General features: G+C 60.1%; 2 protein-coding genes across 9 annotated transcripts in view; one reads left to right on the forward strand and one right to left on the reverse strand.

Moving 5' to 3' along the window:
- Positions 1 to 445: 445 nt before the first annotated feature.
- MYBBP1A (MYB binding protein 1a) lies at positions 446 to 15,788 on the forward strand. 2 transcript variants are annotated; one of them, XM_086359543.1, is made up of 26 exons: positions 446 to 665; positions 843 to 941; positions 1,659 to 1,742; positions 1,833 to 1,907; positions 2,008 to 2,115; positions 3,079 to 3,254; positions 3,403 to 3,570; positions 3,682 to 3,799; positions 4,817 to 5,112; positions 5,345 to 5,455; positions 5,988 to 6,113; positions 6,321 to 6,488; positions 6,613 to 6,712; positions 8,739 to 8,835; positions 9,186 to 9,337; positions 9,666 to 9,752; positions 9,831 to 9,989; positions 10,091 to 10,270; positions 10,358 to 10,518; positions 11,452 to 11,704; positions 11,904 to 12,029; positions 12,103 to 12,171; positions 12,723 to 12,836; positions 13,041 to 13,142; positions 14,271 to 14,419; positions 14,581 to 15,788. In XM_086359543.1, exons 1-26 carry the CDS (start codon positions 459 to 461, stop codon positions 15,155 to 15,157), a joined length of 4,062 nt encoding a protein of 1,353 aa, XP_086215669.1. In that variant the 5' UTR covers positions 446 to 458; the 3' UTR covers positions 15,158 to 15,788. The 2 variants fall into 2 exon arrangements, with proteins under 2 accessions (XP_086215669.1, XP_086215670.1); XM_086359544.1 differs by lacking the exons at positions 446 to 665; positions 843 to 941; positions 1,659 to 1,742; ... (9 more) ...; positions 6,613 to 6,712; positions 8,739 to 8,835 and adding an exon at positions 9,012 to 9,096.
- SPNS2 (SPNS lysolipid transporter 2, sphingosine-1-phosphate) overlaps positions 15,658 to 17,332 on the reverse strand; it is a 37,614-nt gene continuing 35,939 nt past the window's right edge. For 5 of the 7 annotated variants that reach the window (XR_015148042.1, XR_015148044.1, XR_015148043.1 and 2 more), the window contains one exon: positions 15,658 to 17,231. Coding sequence is in view for 2 of the 7 variants with exons in the window: in XM_086359546.1 (XP_086215672.1) it covers positions 16,721 to 17,231 (511 nt within the window). In the remaining 5 variants the exon portion in view is untranslated. The remainder of the gene's footprint in view (positions 17,232 to 17,332) is intronic. The other 2 variants (XM_086359546.1, XM_086359547.1) reach the window with 1 other exon arrangement.

Genomic DNA, 17,332 nt, shown 5'->3' on the forward strand with positions numbered 1-17,332 from the left:
GGAATATCCCGTGGAGAACGAAATGGCAACCCACTCCAGTATTCTTGCCTGGATAATCCCGTGGACAGAGAAGCCTGGCGGGCTACAGTCCATGGGGTCGCTAACACTTCACTTCACTAGAGGTACCGTGGTTAGGACTCGGCTCTCTCACTGCGGAGGGCCGAGGTTCCATCCCTGACCCATCCCTGGTCTGGGAAATAAAATCCCACAAGGCGGGGGGCGTCGGGGGAGTTAAATAGAACCAAGGCTTGTGTCTGCATAAAACCCTCCGGTGATTTCCTATCACAATCAGGACGAACTCCGAACCCCTGAGCTCCATGAGAGCGGAAGAGCCACACCTCCCCGCCCGCCCCGCCCCCGTCCAAGCCAGCTCCGCCCCCAGCCGACCCAATTCATTGCGCATGCGCCCCGACCTGACCTGGAAGAGGCTGTCTTCCGAGCCCACGTGTTCGACGAGCATGGCGGAGCCGGGGAGTATGGAAGTCACCGAGCCTCAGGCTCCGGGAGAGGCCCAGAAGAGCGGCGTCCGGCCTGCCGACCGCCATGGCCTGCTCAAGCACAGCCGCGAGTTTTTGGACTTCTTCTGGGACATTGCGAAGCCTCAGCAGGAGACGCGGCTTGAGGCCACAGAGAAGCTGCTGGAGTATCTGCGTGCAAAGCCGAAGGTATGGTGGCGGGACCTGGGGCAGGAGCAGCAGAGATCCCGGCAAGTAGCGGCGGGCTTGGGGTCACGTGGTCGCGAACCTGGACGCCCCAAGTGAGCGCGCGCCGAGGAGTGGGCATGGGCGGGTGCCAGACCACCCTTCTCACTGGTCCACCTGGGGATGTATTTGGTTCCTTAGGGATCTTCCGAGATGAAGTACGCCCTGAAGCGCCTAATCACTGGGCTCGGGGGTGGACGAGAAGCAGCCCGGCCCTGCTACAGTTTGGCCCTGGCACAGGTGAGGTGGTGGCCCCTGGAAGGTGTCCACCTGTGCTGGTCAGAACGGTGGGGGAGTGAGTGAGCAGAGCAGATGTCCCCGCTGCAAGGGAAGTGAGGACTGACAAGTAGGGGTAGCATCTCAGGCGAGCCGATGGGAGGTGTGCCCACGTGGATGCGGAGAAAATTGTGTAAGCAAGGCCTTTGTGCAGAGAAGCCCAGGCAGGCAGAGAGAGGGAGGTTGAGGCTGCTTTTGGGTACCTGGGTTGACCAGCCTCCGAGGTACATGTACTGGCGGTGCTAAGCTCTGGGGTGAATTCTCTTATCTCTTCAGGGTTCAGGACCCTCTTCTCCCAAGGGGCACACAGCTAATTATAAGCCATATCTAAGGAGCTTGGACAAATGGAAGGCCTCTAGAGACCCAGTCCTTGAAGACCAGTCTAGCGGGAGCTCAGAGCTGGCTGTGGGGACAGCGTGTTTGGGAATCACAGTCTAGTGGCCAAAGCACCCCAGCTACACATGGGACAGGGAGACAGGGGTCCGCTCCATTCACAACTGTGTTCCATCATCAGCACTGCTCAGAGGCGGGTAGGCAGCTTCAGAGGCATCTTTGGGGCGGGAGCAGGGGCCCAAGGCCTGCTCCCAAGGGCAAAAGTTGAAGGAAGAAATAGAAAGAGATTGACGTCTGTCGGGATGTGGCAGGGCCACTCCCCCTGAGCCTCTCTCTTCCTCCTGGCAGCTATTACAGTCTTTCGAAGACATCCCCTTGGGCAGCATCCTGCAGCAAATACAGGAGAAACATGACCTGCAGAAGGTTAAGAAGGTGAGAGTTAGCAGCCCCGGGGATATCAGCAGTCCCCCAGGGTGGGAAATGCTTGGGTCCTTCTCACGGGTGCCTGGAATCCTTTTCTAGGGGCTGATGAGACCTGCCCTCTTTGGAAACCTGTTTGGGGTGCTAGCCCTCTTTCAGTCAGGCAGGCTAGTGAAGGTAAGAGCTTTGAGGGTTCTGGGGGTATGTGGACTGCCTTGGAGTGGTGGGGGAGAGTGGCACGCTCCGCTCATACCGTCTCTGCCTCTGGGACCACCAGGACTCAGAAGCACTGATGAAGTCAGTGAAGCTGCTGCAGGCCCTTGGCCAGCATTACAATCACCTTCAGGAACAGCCCCAGAAGGCCCTGGTGGACATCCTTTCTCAGGTATGGGCTCAGCAGCTGTGGAGCCTTGGGTAACTAACACCACCCGTCATAGAAGAGCATGAAGAAGACACAGGTTAATGCATGGAAGTGCAGTACCATCCCACGGAAGCATAAGTATGGAACATGATGTTTTGTAGTAACTTTCCTTAAAAAGTAAGAAGGAAAAGGGATGTGGTTTAATAACATGGTTTAGCCTAACATCTAAAGTATTTTCATGTGCAGTCAGTATCAAAAAATCTATGGAGATTTTTTACATTCTTTATTGTGGTAAGTCTCCAAAATCCAGTATATTTCATACTCACTGGCATATCTCTGTGCAGAATAGCACATTTTACATGCTCAGTGTCCACATGTGACCAGTGGCTTCCGTACTGGACCATGCATTTGTAGAACAGTGCCTGACGTGTGCCCAGTGGGTTAAACATGTTGGCCATTGTTGTTTTGGGCAGAGCTGGCCCCTCAGGGGTCCCCACTGCCCTACTTGGGAAGTGGAGGTGGGCTAGTACCTAGAATCCTTGCTGTGGTGAAAAAGCCAGGGACTGGCACATCCCAGGCCAAGGCTTTCTGCATAGCCCTGGCCACAGAGCTGGAAGGACCTGAATTGAAATCCCAGCTCTTCACTGGGGACTCCTTGTTTAAAAAAAAAAAAAAAGGCTAGCCCTGTAAAACCCAAAAGAGGAATAATTAAAAGGGTGGTCCTGGGCTAGTTAGCATCAGTGGGGTGCTTATTTAAACCCAGTTTCCAAGGACTTGGGAATTTGAGCTTTTTAAGAAATCCCCTCTGGTGATTCTGTTGCCTGACAAGGTGGATTGTGACTATCCCTTCTCAGGCTGTTGCTGTGCCAGGGGCCTTGGGGGAGCCTGGGAGGTAGAACAGGGCCCAAAGAGCTCACCTCACAGCAGGACAGACAAAGGATGCCGTGAGGGCGCCCTCCACACCCCCAACCTGTCTCTCCATGCCAGGTCCCGGAGGCCGCGCTGCAGGAGATCCTGCCCAAGGTCCTCAAGCCTGACTTGAATTCAGTGCTCGGCTCCCCTGAGCACCTGGAGCTCTTCCTCTTGGCCCAGCAGAAGGTGCCCGAGAAGCTGGAGAAACTGATGGGACCGGTCAACCTGTTCTCGGACGAGAACATCCCCAGGTGTGAGGGCGGTGGGTAGGTGGGCTCTCCATCCACAGGTTTGCACCATGACCCAGGGTTGGGGGTCCATGTGGCCCTAGATGCCTGGCCCTTGTTTGCTGGGGAATGCCCCCTGAGTCTTCTTCACCTCCACCCCCCACCTCTGCAGGCTGGTGACTGTGCTGAAGACGGTGGCCAACTCTGTGAAGAAGGAACGCAAGCTGCCCACCGTGGCTCTGGACCTGCTCCGCCTGGCGCTCCAGGAGGACAAGTTCCCATGGTTCTGGAAGGAGGTTGTGGAGCAGGGGCTCCTGAAGAAGCAGTTCTGGCCGGCCAGGTGCGTGGGCACTTGACCTCTCCCTGCTTCCCATCCCCCCTCCCCTGTTTGATGAGCAGGGCTGGGTTAGGGGGCCGAGGGCTCTGACCAGGCCTTGTCGTGTGCCCCCAGCTACCTGTGCTTCCGCCTGCTGGGTGCAGCCCTGCCCCTGCTGTCCAGGGAGCAGCTGCAGCTGGTGATGCAAGGGGACCTGATCCGACATTATGGGGAGCACATGGTCACCGCCAAGGTGAGCGCTGCCCCTGCGGCCCAACCCTGCCGGAAAGGGCCAGGTGACTGGGCTGCTTCCTGCCAAGAGGTGGGAAGGGATCAGCCAGCTTCCAGAAAAGAGGGTGGTTCTTGGTGTCAGTGGTCCTGCCTGGGATGGGCAAACACAGCTGCCCCTGGGAGGAGGGGCTGGGGACCTGGGTGTCCCCCACCCCTTCATCTTCCCCTATGAACCGAGAGTGGCAGGGTCAGCCCTTCTGCCCCCAGGCCGCTCAGCCCAGGCTTGTACAGCCAGCAATCTGTCCAGAACCCCCTCCACCCCAAGCTGGTGTTACAGGAATACTACCCACCAGTGCTGCTTTGAGTACGCCCACATGCCGCACACTAAGCTAAGTGCTCGACGGGAATCGAGTAGCGGTTAAGATCAGGGAACCTGGGACCAGACTGCTGGGTTCCTGTCCTGACTCCACCGCCGCTAGCTGTGTGACCTTCCATAGGTCGCTTCCTTTCTCTGTGCCTGCTCCTGCTTGTCCATGAGCCAAGGAGCAGGACCTTCCTTAGAGTTGTTGTGAGGATAATCAGGCTAATATCCACAGGTGCTTAAAGTAGTGCCTGGTGTGCAGGAAGTGCTGCTGGGTTTGCTTCTAGCTCATTCTGTCTTTACCGCCAGCTTTGGAGAGCTGCCATTCCCCTCTTCCGAGTGAAGGACAGGCTCAGAGTACAGCGCAGGGGTTAAGAGCTCCACGGGCTGGGGGACCAGATGGACTGGGGCCGAGTCCCAGCTCCGCCAGTTTTAGTCCTGTGACCCTCAGAAGTTGCTTCCAAGCTTTCTTATGCTTCATTTTTCTTCATCTGCAAAACAATTAGAGGTGCTAGGACAAAGATTGTCCCAAAGACTAAACGTGGGGGCTCCTGGGCGACCCAGCTGGGTACAAGGGAGGGGACTTCCTAGGCCCCAGGGAACCTGTTGTGGAAAAGGCTGGGAGTGTGTTGGACCCCTCCTGGCTGGTGACCCCAGCGCTGTGCCCGACTCTCGCAGCTCCCAAAGCAGTTCAAGTTTGCCCCGGAGATGAACGAGTACGTGGGGGCCTTCCTGGAAGGCTGCCGGGGCGACCCCGAGCGGCAGCTGGCTCTGGTAGTGGCCTTCACGTCCATTACCAACCAGGGCCTCCCTGTGGTGCCCACCTTCTGGCGGATCGTGCAGTTCCTGAGTCCCACCGCCCTCAAGGGCTACGTGGCCTGGCTGCGGGACATGTTCCTCCAGCCTGACCTGGACTCCTTGGTGGACTTCAGCACCAACAACCAGAAGAAAACCCAAGACACTTCGTTCCATGGGTGAGTGGGTCTGTGGGGCCCAAAGGCCTGGACCCTGCCTCCCAAATACCTTGGTTCCTCGGGCCAGAGAGAAGCCACACCTTTGCTCTTAAAGGCCTCAGTTTCCTCACACGTGGCCCTGTGCTGGGGATCAGGGCGTTGGGGAGCCTTGGTTGATTTTCCCGTCTCAAGGGTAGGAGACACCCATTTCACCACCTCTAAGTGGTTTCTGGGACTTGTCTCCTGCCCACAGGCCCGAGCGAGCTGTGTTCCGGCTGCGGAAGTGGATCATCCTTCGCCTGGTCAGCATCGTGGACAATCTGCACGTAGAGAAGGAGGAGGCGCTGATCGAGGAGGTGGCCAGGTACGGTCCCGAGATGTGCCTGAACCCCGACTTCCACGGTGCAGCGGCCTCATGTCTGACCTGCTGTGGTTCCCTCCTGGAGCCAAAAGCCTGAGGGTCAAGTCATCCTTGCCCCTTGGGCAGGAGGAGATTGGGGGAAATTCCCCAGGGAGTCTGGGTATGGCAGGGGGGGCGGAGCTCCAAGGTTCAGGCTGGCTCAACGATCCCCCCGCTGCCTTTGTGTATCGATGTCTGGGGGTCCTTAATGACGACACTGCTGCTGCTACTCACCCTCACGGCGGCCCTGAGACGGGCAGGAGTGGCGGTGACCTGGCCGAGGCCACGCATCTTCGCATCTTTGGTTCCAAGGGAGGGATGCTGGTCCTCTCCCGGTTCGGGCTGGGCTCTGTTCTGCTGGGGCTCCAGGCCTGAGGAACGTCCCTCTGTCGTCATTGCCTCCTGGCCCCAGGCCCTCGGTGAGGCCACCCGAGAGTGGCTGGTCAGGATGGTGGCACTGACCGAGGGCACACGGGTATCCTCCCACCCTCCCCAGGTTTTGTTTCTTCCACTCGTTCTTCGAGACAAAGAAGCCCACGTCGCAGATCCCCGAGTCCGAGCAGCACTTCACCCTCCCCTTGGATGGCCGGACGCGGGAGGTGGTGTGCAGTGCTTTCTTCAGGTGGGCACCGGGCAGCCAGGGAGAGGCTTGAGGGTGGGCGAGTGGGCGGGGAGGTGGCCTCAGGCAGGATGGGCGCCACTCTCTCCAGCTCTTCATCTGAGGCCCAGTGAGTTCCAGGGGCTCAAAGTGTGGGGATGGAGTAGGGTGGCCATGTGTACCAGCCCAGCCCATGACCCTGACCGCCCCCGCCTACCCCACCACCACCAGTCTGCTGCAGACCCTCAGCACGCAGTTCAGGCTGGCGCCGGAGCAGACGGCAGACGGGCGGCCCTGGACCTACCACTTGGTGCAGTTCGCAGACGTGCTGCTGAATCACAGCCGTAACGTGGCTCCACTGACAGCCTTCACCACGCAGCAGCGCCAAGCCTGGGACCGGTGAGAGGGCGTGGTTGCCACCCATGGGTAGAACCTCCTGGGGTCTGACACTGGACACATGGGTGGGATCCCCTGGGGTCTGACGCTGGCTGCGGTGGCCTGAGAGCATGCTCATCTCGCCCAGGATGCTGAAGACGCTGAAGGAACTGGACACCCTCTCTTCAGAGGCCAAGGCCACTGCCTTCCAGCACCTGCTACTCCTGGTGGGCATCCACCTCTTCAAGGTAAGGCGGCCTGAAGTGGAGGGGGCTTACAGACCTAGGGTCTGCGGGGGCCAAGAACTGCTCTGTGGAGCTGAAGGTGACAGGTTTCCTAGGCTGACTGCTCCTGGTTGGAAGTACAGCCCAAGGGAAAAACCACTCCATTCACTTACTGGACACCAGCTCTATCCTGGGCTTCCCTCGTGGCTCAGACAATAAAGAGTCTGCCTTCAGTGTGAAAGACCCAGGTTCAATCCCTGGGCCGGGAAGATCCCCTGGAGAAGGAAATGCCTACCCACTCCAGTATTCTTGCCTGGAGAATTCCATGGACAGAGGAGTTTGGCAGAGGAGTTTGCAACCATGGGATTGCAAAATCAGACACAACTGAGCAGCTAATACACACTCTGTATCCTGAGCTTTCTGAGCAGTGTCCCTTGTTGTTATTACCCACAGATTGGAGGCAGACACGTTTCTGACAGGTGGGATAATAGACTCACAGAGGTCAAGTAACTTACCCGAGGCCACACAGCTTTTGGCTGGGATTCAAACATGGGGCTCTGACTCTACTATCTCATAGGACCTCCCCAAACTACCTCACTGGCCAGGGGTGGTGGATGTCGAGGAGGACAGGGCCTGGTTCTGGGCAGACCCATCAACCAATGGGGATGCTTCTTCTGTCTGTCTGTGGTCAGTTCGAAGTGGAGCCACGATTTTTCCGTTTAGCTTTTGCACGTTTGGAATCTACAGTGGTGAGTTGAGGGTAGTGTGTGTTTTTCTGGCGCCGCCCTCCCATGGGCTTCTATGTTCTATCAACTATATTTCTCATGTCATGGGTACCTCTTCTCATAACCAGTTCTCTAAAACCCACTCCATCTCCTTTTCTGTTCTTTCCACAAAGGAATTTTGACCATGTGTGGAACTTAGTGCCGACAGCTGTTTTGACCCTTGTGGTTTCCTCTGGCTGTGAACCCAGGTCTCTGGAGGTTTTCCTCTCAAGTTGTACAAGGCTCTTGTGGGTTGCTTCAGGTCTTCAGTAGTCTCAGGAGATAGGACTCCCTTCTGGCCTCTCGGCTGAGGTTTTTGCTTCCACGCCTTGGGCACTCAGCCCAGCTCGAGGACAAGCAGTGTGGGGAACAGTTGGTCACCATGCCCCTTCCAGTCCTTGGCACTGGACATCCAGTAGGGGCTGCCCAGACCCTGGACCTCTGAGCTTGACATGGATGAAAGCTACCCGGCCACAGCCAGGATGCTAGAGGCAAAGATGCCCGAGGCTTTTGAGCCCCTGTTCTGGCCTTCCTTCCACCACCCCCACCCCAAATATTGAAGCTGCCCTGCAACATTAAGGAGGGAAAGTCTGCCTTTTTGGTACTAGCAGTCAGTTATTTTCAACTCACTGGCTGGTAGCTGGAGTCTGGTCTTATGCTTCAGCAAAATAGACTTGAAAGGACTGTGAAAGTTGCTCAGTTGTATTCGACTTTTTGTGACCCCATGGACTATACAGTCCATGGAATTCTCCAGGCCAGAATACCAGAGTGGGTAGCCTTTTCCTTCTCCCAGGGATCTTTCCAACCCAGAGATCAAACCCAGGTCTCCCGCATTGCAGGCAGATTCTTTACCAGCTGAGCCACAAGGGAAGCCCAAGATAGACTTAAGTTAGTTTAAATTAAATTTGTTGTAATTGGTCATTTCTAGTTCTTTTTGTAACGATGTCGAGCCAGGTGTGGTGGAAGAATCTAGAACTGCAGATCAGGAGTCTGGGACCTGCTGGTGCCCTGTGATCCTGATCCAGCCTGGGCACCGGTGGGGAGGTTGGGCTTCATCTTCCGTGAGGCTCACAGACTGTGTGTCTGGATGTTAGGTCATCAGCTCTTGGGCTGCCCCTGGGGTCTGGCTGTAGCCCTCTGCTCTAGATTGTGAGGGGGACTGGCCAGGACAGTCTGGAGTCTTTGGGGCCTTGATACCAGCTCCTCCCTCTTGGTCACTCCCTCTCCCAGCTGAGCAAAGGCTGGGCATGGGGCCTGGCCCCTGATTTCTGTCCTGTCCCACGTAGTCCCCCGCAGAAAGCTGTGACCTCCTGGGCGACATCCAGACCTGCATCAAGAAGAGCCTGGGGGAGAAGACCCGCCGGACCCGCTCCAAGGCCACCAGTGGGTCGTCGTCCCTGGGGCGGGGGCGGGTGATGGGCAGACAGTAGGACCCAGCATGGGGCGCTCAGACCCGCTCCAAGGCCACCAGTGGGTCGTCGTCCCTGGCGCGGGGACGGATGATGGGCAGACAGTAGGACCCAGCATGGGGCGCTCAGACCCGCTCCAAGGCCACCAGTGGGTCGTCGTCCCTGGCGCGGGGACGGATGATGGGCAGACAGTAGGACCCAGCATGGGGCGCTCAGACCTACTCCAAGGCCACCAGTGGGTCGTCGTCCCTGGTGGGGGGTGTGGGGGGTGATGAGCATGGGTCACTGGCACCCTGCCCGGGCTCACCCCTGCCGTGCTTGCAGACCCCCAGGAGCCGCCGTGGGTGGAGGTGCTGGTGGAGATCCTGCTATCCCTCTTGGCCCAGCCCAGCCACTTGATGCGCCAGGTGGCCCGCAGTGTGTTTGGCCACGTCTGCACCCATCTGACCCTACATGCCCTGCAGCTCATTCTGGATGTAAGTGGGGGCCTCTGGGGACGTGGGTCCCAGGATGGGGCTCTCCGAGCCCAGGGCTGCTGCGTCCTTGCTGTGACCTGCATGGTTGGGGGGTGAGGGCCTCCTTCAGAGTCTTCTGCTATGCACCCCTGACTCAGGGTCAGGACTGTCAAGGACACTGCAGGGAATGGCTTTCTCTCCCAGGCTCCATCTTCCTCCCTGAAATGGGGACCTTTGGCCAAGACTGGACGGGACGGGGTGGGAAGGCAGTTGAGAAGGTCCCAGGGCCTGAGGGGGTGGTGAAGGGGCAGGGACCACAGACGCGACGGGCACCTGGGACTCCCCGCAGGTGCTGAACCCGGAGGAGAGCCAGGATGAGGACGACAACGTGGTGGTGACGGACGACTCCGAGGAGCAGCTGCTGGGGGGTGCGGAGGTACTTGTCAGCAAAGGGCAGGGGGCGGGCGGACGCCCAGTGGGCCACGCGGAGGTGTGACACACGGCCCCCCCACAGGACAAGAGCTCAGATGGCGAGGACAGCAAGGGCAGCAAAGGCTCGGAGAGCGAGGAGGAGAGCGATGACGACGACAGCGACGAGGAGGACCGAGATGGGGACGTGGACCAGGGCTTCCGGGAGCAGCTGATGGCGGTGCTGCAGGCCGGGAAGGCGCTGGTGAGTGGGGGCTGGTCCCGGGCCCCCGTCCCTCTGCTCCTTCTCCTGCACGAGGAGGGGCTGCTCACCAGGCCTCTGTCCGCCCGCCCTGCACCCCCCAGGGCGGAGCGGACAGTGAGGATGACAATGACGATGAGGAGCTGGGGGACGAGGCCATGATGGCCCTGGACAAGAGCCTGGCCAGCCTCTTTGCTGAGCAGAAGCTGCGCATCCAGGCCCGGAAGGACGAGAAGAACAAGCTGCAGAAGGAGAAGGCGCTGAGGCGGGACTTCCAGATCCGGGTGAGCCCAGGCCCTGCGCTCCCCCTCACCACACCCCTCCCCCTGCCCTCGCCCCCACGCCTGGCTGAGCTCACCTTCTCACTACAGGTCCTAGACCTGATCGAGGTGCTGGTGACCAAGCAGCCTGAGAACCCCCTGGTTCTGGAGCTGCTCGAGCCGCTGCTGCTCGTCATCCGGCGGAGCATGCGCAGCAACAGCAGCGCCAAGCAGGAGCAGGACCTGCTGCACAAGACGGCCCGCATCTTCACGTGAGGGCGGCAGGGTGGGCCCGGACAGCCGGGCCGGGGGGCTCCCGGAGGGAAGGGGTGGGAGCCAGGGGCCCGCATCACTCAGGAGCCTACATCACTCAGGAGCCTTCACCCATGTGTTCCTGCAGTGCTTAGCACAGGGCCCCCAGTCCCATCGATGCCCTCAGGGTCACTGTAGTTGGGAAAGCAGACTTGGTGCCCAGTTGTGACAGGCTGGGGCTGTGGCAGCGAGTGGACGGGAGACGGGACACCTAACCCAGTCTTGAGGGACTGGGGAAGGCATCCTGGGAGAGGTGTCAGCAGTGCTGGGGGCTGTGGAGCTCGCTCATCCACCCAGAGACCACAGGCAGAACAGGAAGACGTGTCTAACACAGAACATAAGCAGCTTGTGGCCTGGCCGACCTCAGTGTTGAGGGGCCACAGAGGCCTTTGCAGCAAGAGCAGACGTGGGGTGAGGCAGGGTGGGCGCAGCTGGAGCAGGGAGCCCAGCCACGGAGACATAGATAGCAGGTAGAGTCCTGCTTGCTGGGGAAGGGTGGGGGAGGGCAGTGTGGAGACAAAGGCCTGACAAGAACTTGAGACGGGGGCGTGCCCCCAGTGCCCTCACCTCACCGGCCCAGGTCATACTTTCTCAGCTCGGTCTTTGCTCAGACACACAGTGTCCTGAGCACACAGACCCTGGTTTTGCTTTACAAAGGGCCCGGAAGCCACTGTCCCCATGGGGCTGAGGACCACATTGGGGTGTTAGGGTGTCACCCAGGGAGCCAGTTTCCCTCTGGCTTCTCCTCGGTAGATCTGTGTGTGGCCCCGGGCCTCCCCCCGCAGCCTCAGTCAGACCCTGTCTTTAGGGGTCTGTTTCCCACCTGTGAAGTGGGGCTCGGGTCTGCTGGGGTTGGGGGACGTTGTGACCAGCTCTGCCCCTGCCCCCCGCAGGCATCACCTGTGCCGCTCCCGGCATTACTGCCGCACGGCAGGCGACCGCGTGGAGACTCTGTACGCCCGGCTGGAGCGGCTGGTGCAGCAGGCCGGCCAGCAGGCTGACTCCTCCGTCGCCCTCTACCACTTCAACGCCTCCCTCTACCTGCTCCGCGTCCTGAGGGGCAGCACCGTGGACAAGCCCGCCCGCAAGGCCCAGAAGAAGGAGAAAGCCAGCAAAGACGCCAGCTCCCAGCCCCAGGGCCCGGAGGTGAGCAGACCTGGCCTGGGGAGGCTCGGCCTGAAAGCCCAGCGCCACTAGATGGGAGCGCGTCCCAGGAGGCGGTGGGGCAGCCAGCCTACCTGTTTCCTTCCCTGGGACCCAGCCTTCAACCGTCTGTAGGCAGCCCAGGCTGGGCTCCCATGCCAGGCCCCACTCCGGCATCACACTAGCTCTCTCCCTTGCGCAGGCTGCTAGCTGCCTGGACTTGAGCCTTGTGACCCCGATTTACTCGTCAGCACTGAGCTCCTTCCTGACCAAGCGCAACAGCCCCCTCACGGTCCCCATGTTCCTCAGCCTCTTTTCCCGGCACCCGGTGAGTATCGGGCGCGGCCGCCCCTCGGGCCGCTGTTGGGCCCCGTCCTCACTGCCCACCATTTCCTCCACAGATGCTCTGTAAGAGCCTGCTCCCCATCGTGGTCGAGCATGTGACGAGCCACACGCGGCCCCGCCATCAGGTAAGGCCTTCCCGGACCCCAGCCCCAGGTTTGTGTGAATACCCGCTTGACTTTCGTCTTTGTTGGCTGTTTGAGAGGCTCAGAACGCTGCCCTGGGGGACAGGGTGGGGTGAGCCTGCCCCTCCAACCTGGCCAGTCCCCTCAACCGCACCACTGTAGGCCCAGAGTAAGTGGACATGGGGGGACACTTCCCACATGGCCTGAGTCCTCCGGCTCCTCAGAGGTCACGCCCTGGCCTGACGGGTATGCCTGGGGGTCAGGGTAGGAAGAGGGGGCTGGAGAAAGATGTCCTGAGTTAGTAGAGGGCCAGGAACTGTGTGCAGCTGACAGCCCTGCTGCCCCCCCTCGGCCTCAGGTCTCCCCACTACCTGAGACGAGCAGGTGGGAGCAGGCGATGGTGACAGCTGAGCCCAGAGCTTCAGTGATGACCCAGGCGGGCTGTGCTGGGCGCAGCAGGCAGCCCCGCCCGCGCCCCCTCTTCAGGCTCCTGGAGCTCATGGGGGTCGCCCAGCGTGCCAAGGCTCCTGGTGACCACATTGCCCCCACCCCAGGTCCAGGCCTGCCTGCTGCTCCAGAAGACCCTGCCCACACGGGAGCTACGCGTGTGCTTTAAGGACCCAGAGTGGAAGCAGCTGATGGGCCAGACCCTGGGGAAGGTCACCGAGGTAACAGCCCTGCACTCGCCTCCCCTACCAGCCGGCTGTGGTCCTCGGGAACCCAGGGGTGAGGGTTGCTGGACCCTGTGCCTCGGGGTGGATTTGGGGTTCCCCCAGGAGATGTTTCTTCCCTGGGGACCCTAGTCTCTCACATGGGAGACGAGCTTCGGGCAGCTCTCCAGAGTGGCTCAGCCCAGCCGCCTTCTCCCCCAGATCCTGCGGACGCTGGGCGAGGCTGAGACCAAGTCAGGGCACCAGAAGGATCTGGCGGCCTTGGAGCTGCTCAACACTCTGTTCAGGAATTTCCATCATGAGGTGAGCGCTGGGCACAGCAGGAGGTCGCCAGGCGGGCAGAGCACACAGTCTGAGCAGAGGCTGGGGGGCAGGTGGGAAGCCATTTGGGAAAGGGTCTGGATGCCAGGATGAGAAAACTGGGCTTTATTTATTTGAGGCGGGCTAGTGCTATACAGAAAAGGCAATGGCACCCCACTCCAATACTCTTGCCTGGAAAATCCCATGGATGGAGGAGCCTGGAAGGCTGCAGTCCATGGGGTCGCTGAGGGTCAGACATGACTGAGCAACTTCATTTTCACTTTCATGCATTGGAGAAGGAAATGGCAACCCAGTCCAGTGTTGTTGCCTGGAGAATCCCAGGGACGGGGGAGCCTGGTGGGCTGCCGTCTGTGGGGTCGCAGAGTCGGACGCGACTGAAGCGACTTAGCAGCAGCAGCAGTGCTATAACCTGTGCTTGGCCAGGGTAGGGTGAGCTGGTGTGCTGGTGCCGTGCTCCAGTGAGAAAGCTGAGAAGGGGCTGGGAGGGCTGGCGACCACGGGAAGACGCTGTTAGGTGGGAACCCAGGCTCCCAGACTTGCAGAGATGGAGCTGGGGTATGGCATGTGAGATGTGTGAGGACCACGGGGCGGCAGTGGGCAAATCTCTGGTTCCCCTAGTCTGGCCCAGAGGGAAAGGTGTGGGGGTCCTTGGCGTAGACACTGATCAAAGCCCCAGTGCTCTAGCTTCCAGGAAGGTGCCGCGGGGGCAGGTGCTGAGCGGCAGGCAGGCAGATCCCGAAAAGCCACACCCAGAGTGATAGCAAAAAGCCAGGAGAGGGACCGTTCTGGAAGCCAGTGGCTTTCAAAAACACCCCACTCAGTACGTGACAGGGAAGGAGAGATGGGAAAAGGGCCTTTGGCAACCCGAAGGTCACTGGGTGGTGCCCCCTGAGGTGGGTGGGCTTTGGGCCATGGGAAGAGAGAACAGACTTGGCTCCTGGGACCCTTTTTTCTCCCCAAGGTGAGAGAGGCTAGGGAGGCACAGGCTAAAGGGCTGGCTGAGGGGCCACAAAGTGGTGGGTGAGGGTGGGAGGGATGGGGACCGGGATCTGGGGAGAGGCCACGTCTCTGGTCCCCACTGCAGCCACAGCCTTGCCCGTCTCTCTGCAGAAGCTGACCATGGACCTGACCGCCGTCCTGGGCGTGCTGCAGAGCCAGCAGCCAAGGCTGCAGCAGAGGCTACAGCAGGGGGAGCACTCGGCCGGGTCCAGCCGCCTCCATGACCTCTACTGGCAGGCCATGAAGTTCCTCGGAGTCCAGTACGTTTCAGGGAGGGCAGGTGCTGGAAAGACCCCCATGTTGCGTGCGTTCTGATGTCCTCTCACCCATCGTGGGAGCTTTAGGCAGCTTGAGGACGACAGAGGCGCAGGTCACCCCTGCCCGGGCCACAAGTTTCCTTACTCTGCTCACTTCCCCCCAGGCGCCCCAAGTCAGAGAAGGATACCAAGGAGGCCCCTCAGGCCACACAGCAGAGCCCGGTTAGCATGAAGCGGAAGAAAAAGGGCTTCTTGCCAGAGACCAAGAAGCGCAAGAAACATAAGCCTGAGGCCACCACGCAGGAGGCGGCGGCGGCCAAGCCCGAAGCCGCCAGTGGGGACCAGCCCCCCAGCGCCGGCAAGAAGAAGAAGAAGAAGAAGAAGATGAAGAAGACCAAGTCCCCAGCACTGTTCCAGATGAATGGGACACCTGCTGCCAAGAGTCCAACCCCAGAGCCCCCTGCCGTGAGCCCCAGCACCCCAACCAAGACCCCAAAGCCACAGAAGAAAACCCAGAAGCTGGCCCAGGTAAACGAAGCCACTCCCCTGCCTCATCAATCCCCCGAGGAGCCATCTGCCAAAAAACGTCAGAAGAAGCTACCCCAGAAGGGCGTTTCAGGCAAGTCACCACAGTCCGCGCTGCCTCGGAAAAAGGCCAGGTTGTCCTTGGCCATCAGGAGCCCCAGCCTCCTCCAGAGCGGGGCCAAGAAGGTACAGCTGAGGAAGGCGAAAAAGCTCTGAGTGCCCCCCTCCACCCTGTTGTGCTCAGTCCTGACTCCTTGCAATCCCATGGACTGTAGCCTGCCAGGCTGCTTCTATCCATGGGATTTTACAGGCTAGAATACTGGAGTGGGTTGCAGTCATTCCCTTCTCCAGGGGATCTTCCCGACCCAGGGATCAAACCCGCAGCTCCTGCCTTGCAGGCAGATTCTTTACCCACTTCATCACCCTAGAGACTTTTTTTCACCATGATTTTAATAAACTAGCTACTGTCTAAGGTTCCACCTTTTATGCTGGGGGTAGTGGGTCTGCTGCAGCAGGCATGGCCTGAGAGACCCCAGCCCTAAGCTGGGCCCTGCTGCTGCTCTCAAGCCCAGAACACCCTTGGGACCTTGGCTCCCAGATGCTGTGGGCCAGGCTCAGGGCTCTGGTGTCTGTGTGGGTCGGGTACAAGTGTGACCACACCCCTTGCCCCTCATCCCCACCCCTCAGGCTGCTTTGCTGCAGGAGCCACCAGGGCATGACTTAAATAGCTTTATTTCTTCATTTACAAGAGGAATATATTTGGCTTCTCTCTTAAGACTCTGAGATTCACAATCAGCAGCTCTAAAAAATAAAGGAGCAGTTTGGCTTCCGGAAGGAAGAGGAAGCAGCACTTGGACCTGGTTCTTGTACAACAAGAAAACATTGCTGGGGCCCCGGGCTGAGGCTGGGGCGGGAGTGGAGGCCAGGCTGGTCTTCGGGGGAATCCCACCCCCTGGTTAAGCCCCCCTCCCAGGGTACCCCAGAGCTTGGTGGGGAGTGGGGTGCTCCACCAACTTACCCACCCCTGAAGCCACGCCAACCAGAAACTGAGCAGGGAGCACTATGCTGGCTGGCTCTTGGGGTCTCCTGCCAGCCCCACAGGGCCCACCAGACCAGAACCACCTTGATGTGGTGGGGAGTGTGTGGCGCAGAGGGGACAAGCGGTGGTGGGGGCGTGGGGGGGGTCTGATGTGAAGTTGGCAGCTGTACCCTGGTGTGTGGCTGCAGGGGTGGGGGTCTCAGCCACATGGAAATGTGTGAACTGAGCGGCTGACGTGCACAGGGAGGTGACTCTTGACTGCTGGCCTCTCCCGATGCACCTTAGCCTCCACCAGGCTCTTCCCAGCGACAGGAAGCTTGGAGGATGGCCGCTTCCTCTGGCAGCCAGAGCCCTGGCTCCTGCCCCACGGATTCTGGGAATACTCCCCTGGGCGCTGCCCCTGGAAGGGGTCCAGCCTCGGGGCAGGAGTCAGTTCCTGGCATCTGTGGGGATGGTCAGGCAGAGGATGGACAGTGGGGGTGCTTCGGTGGATCCAAGGAGCCCTCTAGGGACAGGGAACCCCCAAAGGTCTCAAGCATGGGGCACAGGTGGTATGTCGCTGCCACCAGGGCCTTCACTCCCGGTGATGCCAGCTTCCTGTCAGCCCAGTCCCCGACCTGGGAGACCTGACAGCCAGCCCAAGGTACAGACCAGTGTCCTCCAGAGTGACCAGCCAGGCTGGGAAGCGCCAGCAGCTTGGGTGCCCAGCTCTTGCCAGGTTGAGTTCAGTGTCCTCAAGGTCAGAGGTCCTCACCCACCCGGCCCTTGGGGAGCCAGAAGTGCCGCCCTGAGGCCTGGACCCCCTCCTTTCCGTGTAGTCCAGGGGCTGTTGGGTCTTCAAAGCTGCAGCCAGCACCTTGCCCAGCAAGCTGTATGGGAAAGTCCAGCCTCCTGGCCCCAGGGTCTGGGGAGGGCAAAGACGGCCCCAGGATCACATAAGCTGGGGACAGGCCAGCCTCTCCCCACGCACCCATAGGGGGCTGTCTTCCTCTGGGACCCCAGGGCCCCTGTGCTCCAGACTGGGGCCTGAGGGCAGCCTGTCCCAGGGCATGGCTCCAGCAGACACAGCCTTCCAGGTTAGTTGAGGGCACAGCTTCTTGGAGCCACTGCCACTCAGCAGTCCCAGACCAGAGCCGGTGGGTGCCCTGCTGTGGGTCACAAGGAAAGCTTCGGGACAGCCTGGCAGGGCCAGGGTGCCGGGGGACACCTCCCAGACTAGGCAGGAGTCTGGGTCCATTATCCCAGCAGCACCTGGAGGGAGGGGGTCAGAGGTCAGGTGCAACGCCCAATCCAGGGCTCCCCTCCGGATCCTCCCGGTGGCAGGGACAGAGCAGATCTGCCACGGCCAAGGT

The sequence above is a fragment of the Bos grunniens genome, chromosome 19, assembly GCF_055505025.1.
Source record: "Bos grunniens cultivar Pamir isolate PY7600 chromosome 19, Bosgru_T2T1.0, whole genome shotgun sequence".
Taxonomy (NCBI): domain Eukaryota; kingdom Metazoa; phylum Chordata; class Mammalia; order Artiodactyla; family Bovidae; genus Bos; species Bos grunniens.

What these genes read in the sequence shown, in the direction of transcription:
- MYBBP1A (XM_086359543.1), top strand. Translation starts at nt 459, where the DNA reads ATGGCGGAGCCGGGGAGTATGGAAGTCACCGAGCCTCAGGCTCCGGGA. An exon ending in ACCTGCAGAAGGTTAAGAAG is followed by an intron (nt 1,743 to 1,832) that starts GTGAGAGTTAGC and finishes ATCCTTTTCTAG; the next exon opens with GGGCTGATGAGACCTGCCCT. An exon ending in GTGTGCAGTGCTTTCTTCAG is followed by an intron (nt 6,114 to 6,320) that starts GTGGGCACCGGG and finishes CACCACCACCAG; the next exon opens with TCTGCTGCAGACCCTCAGCA.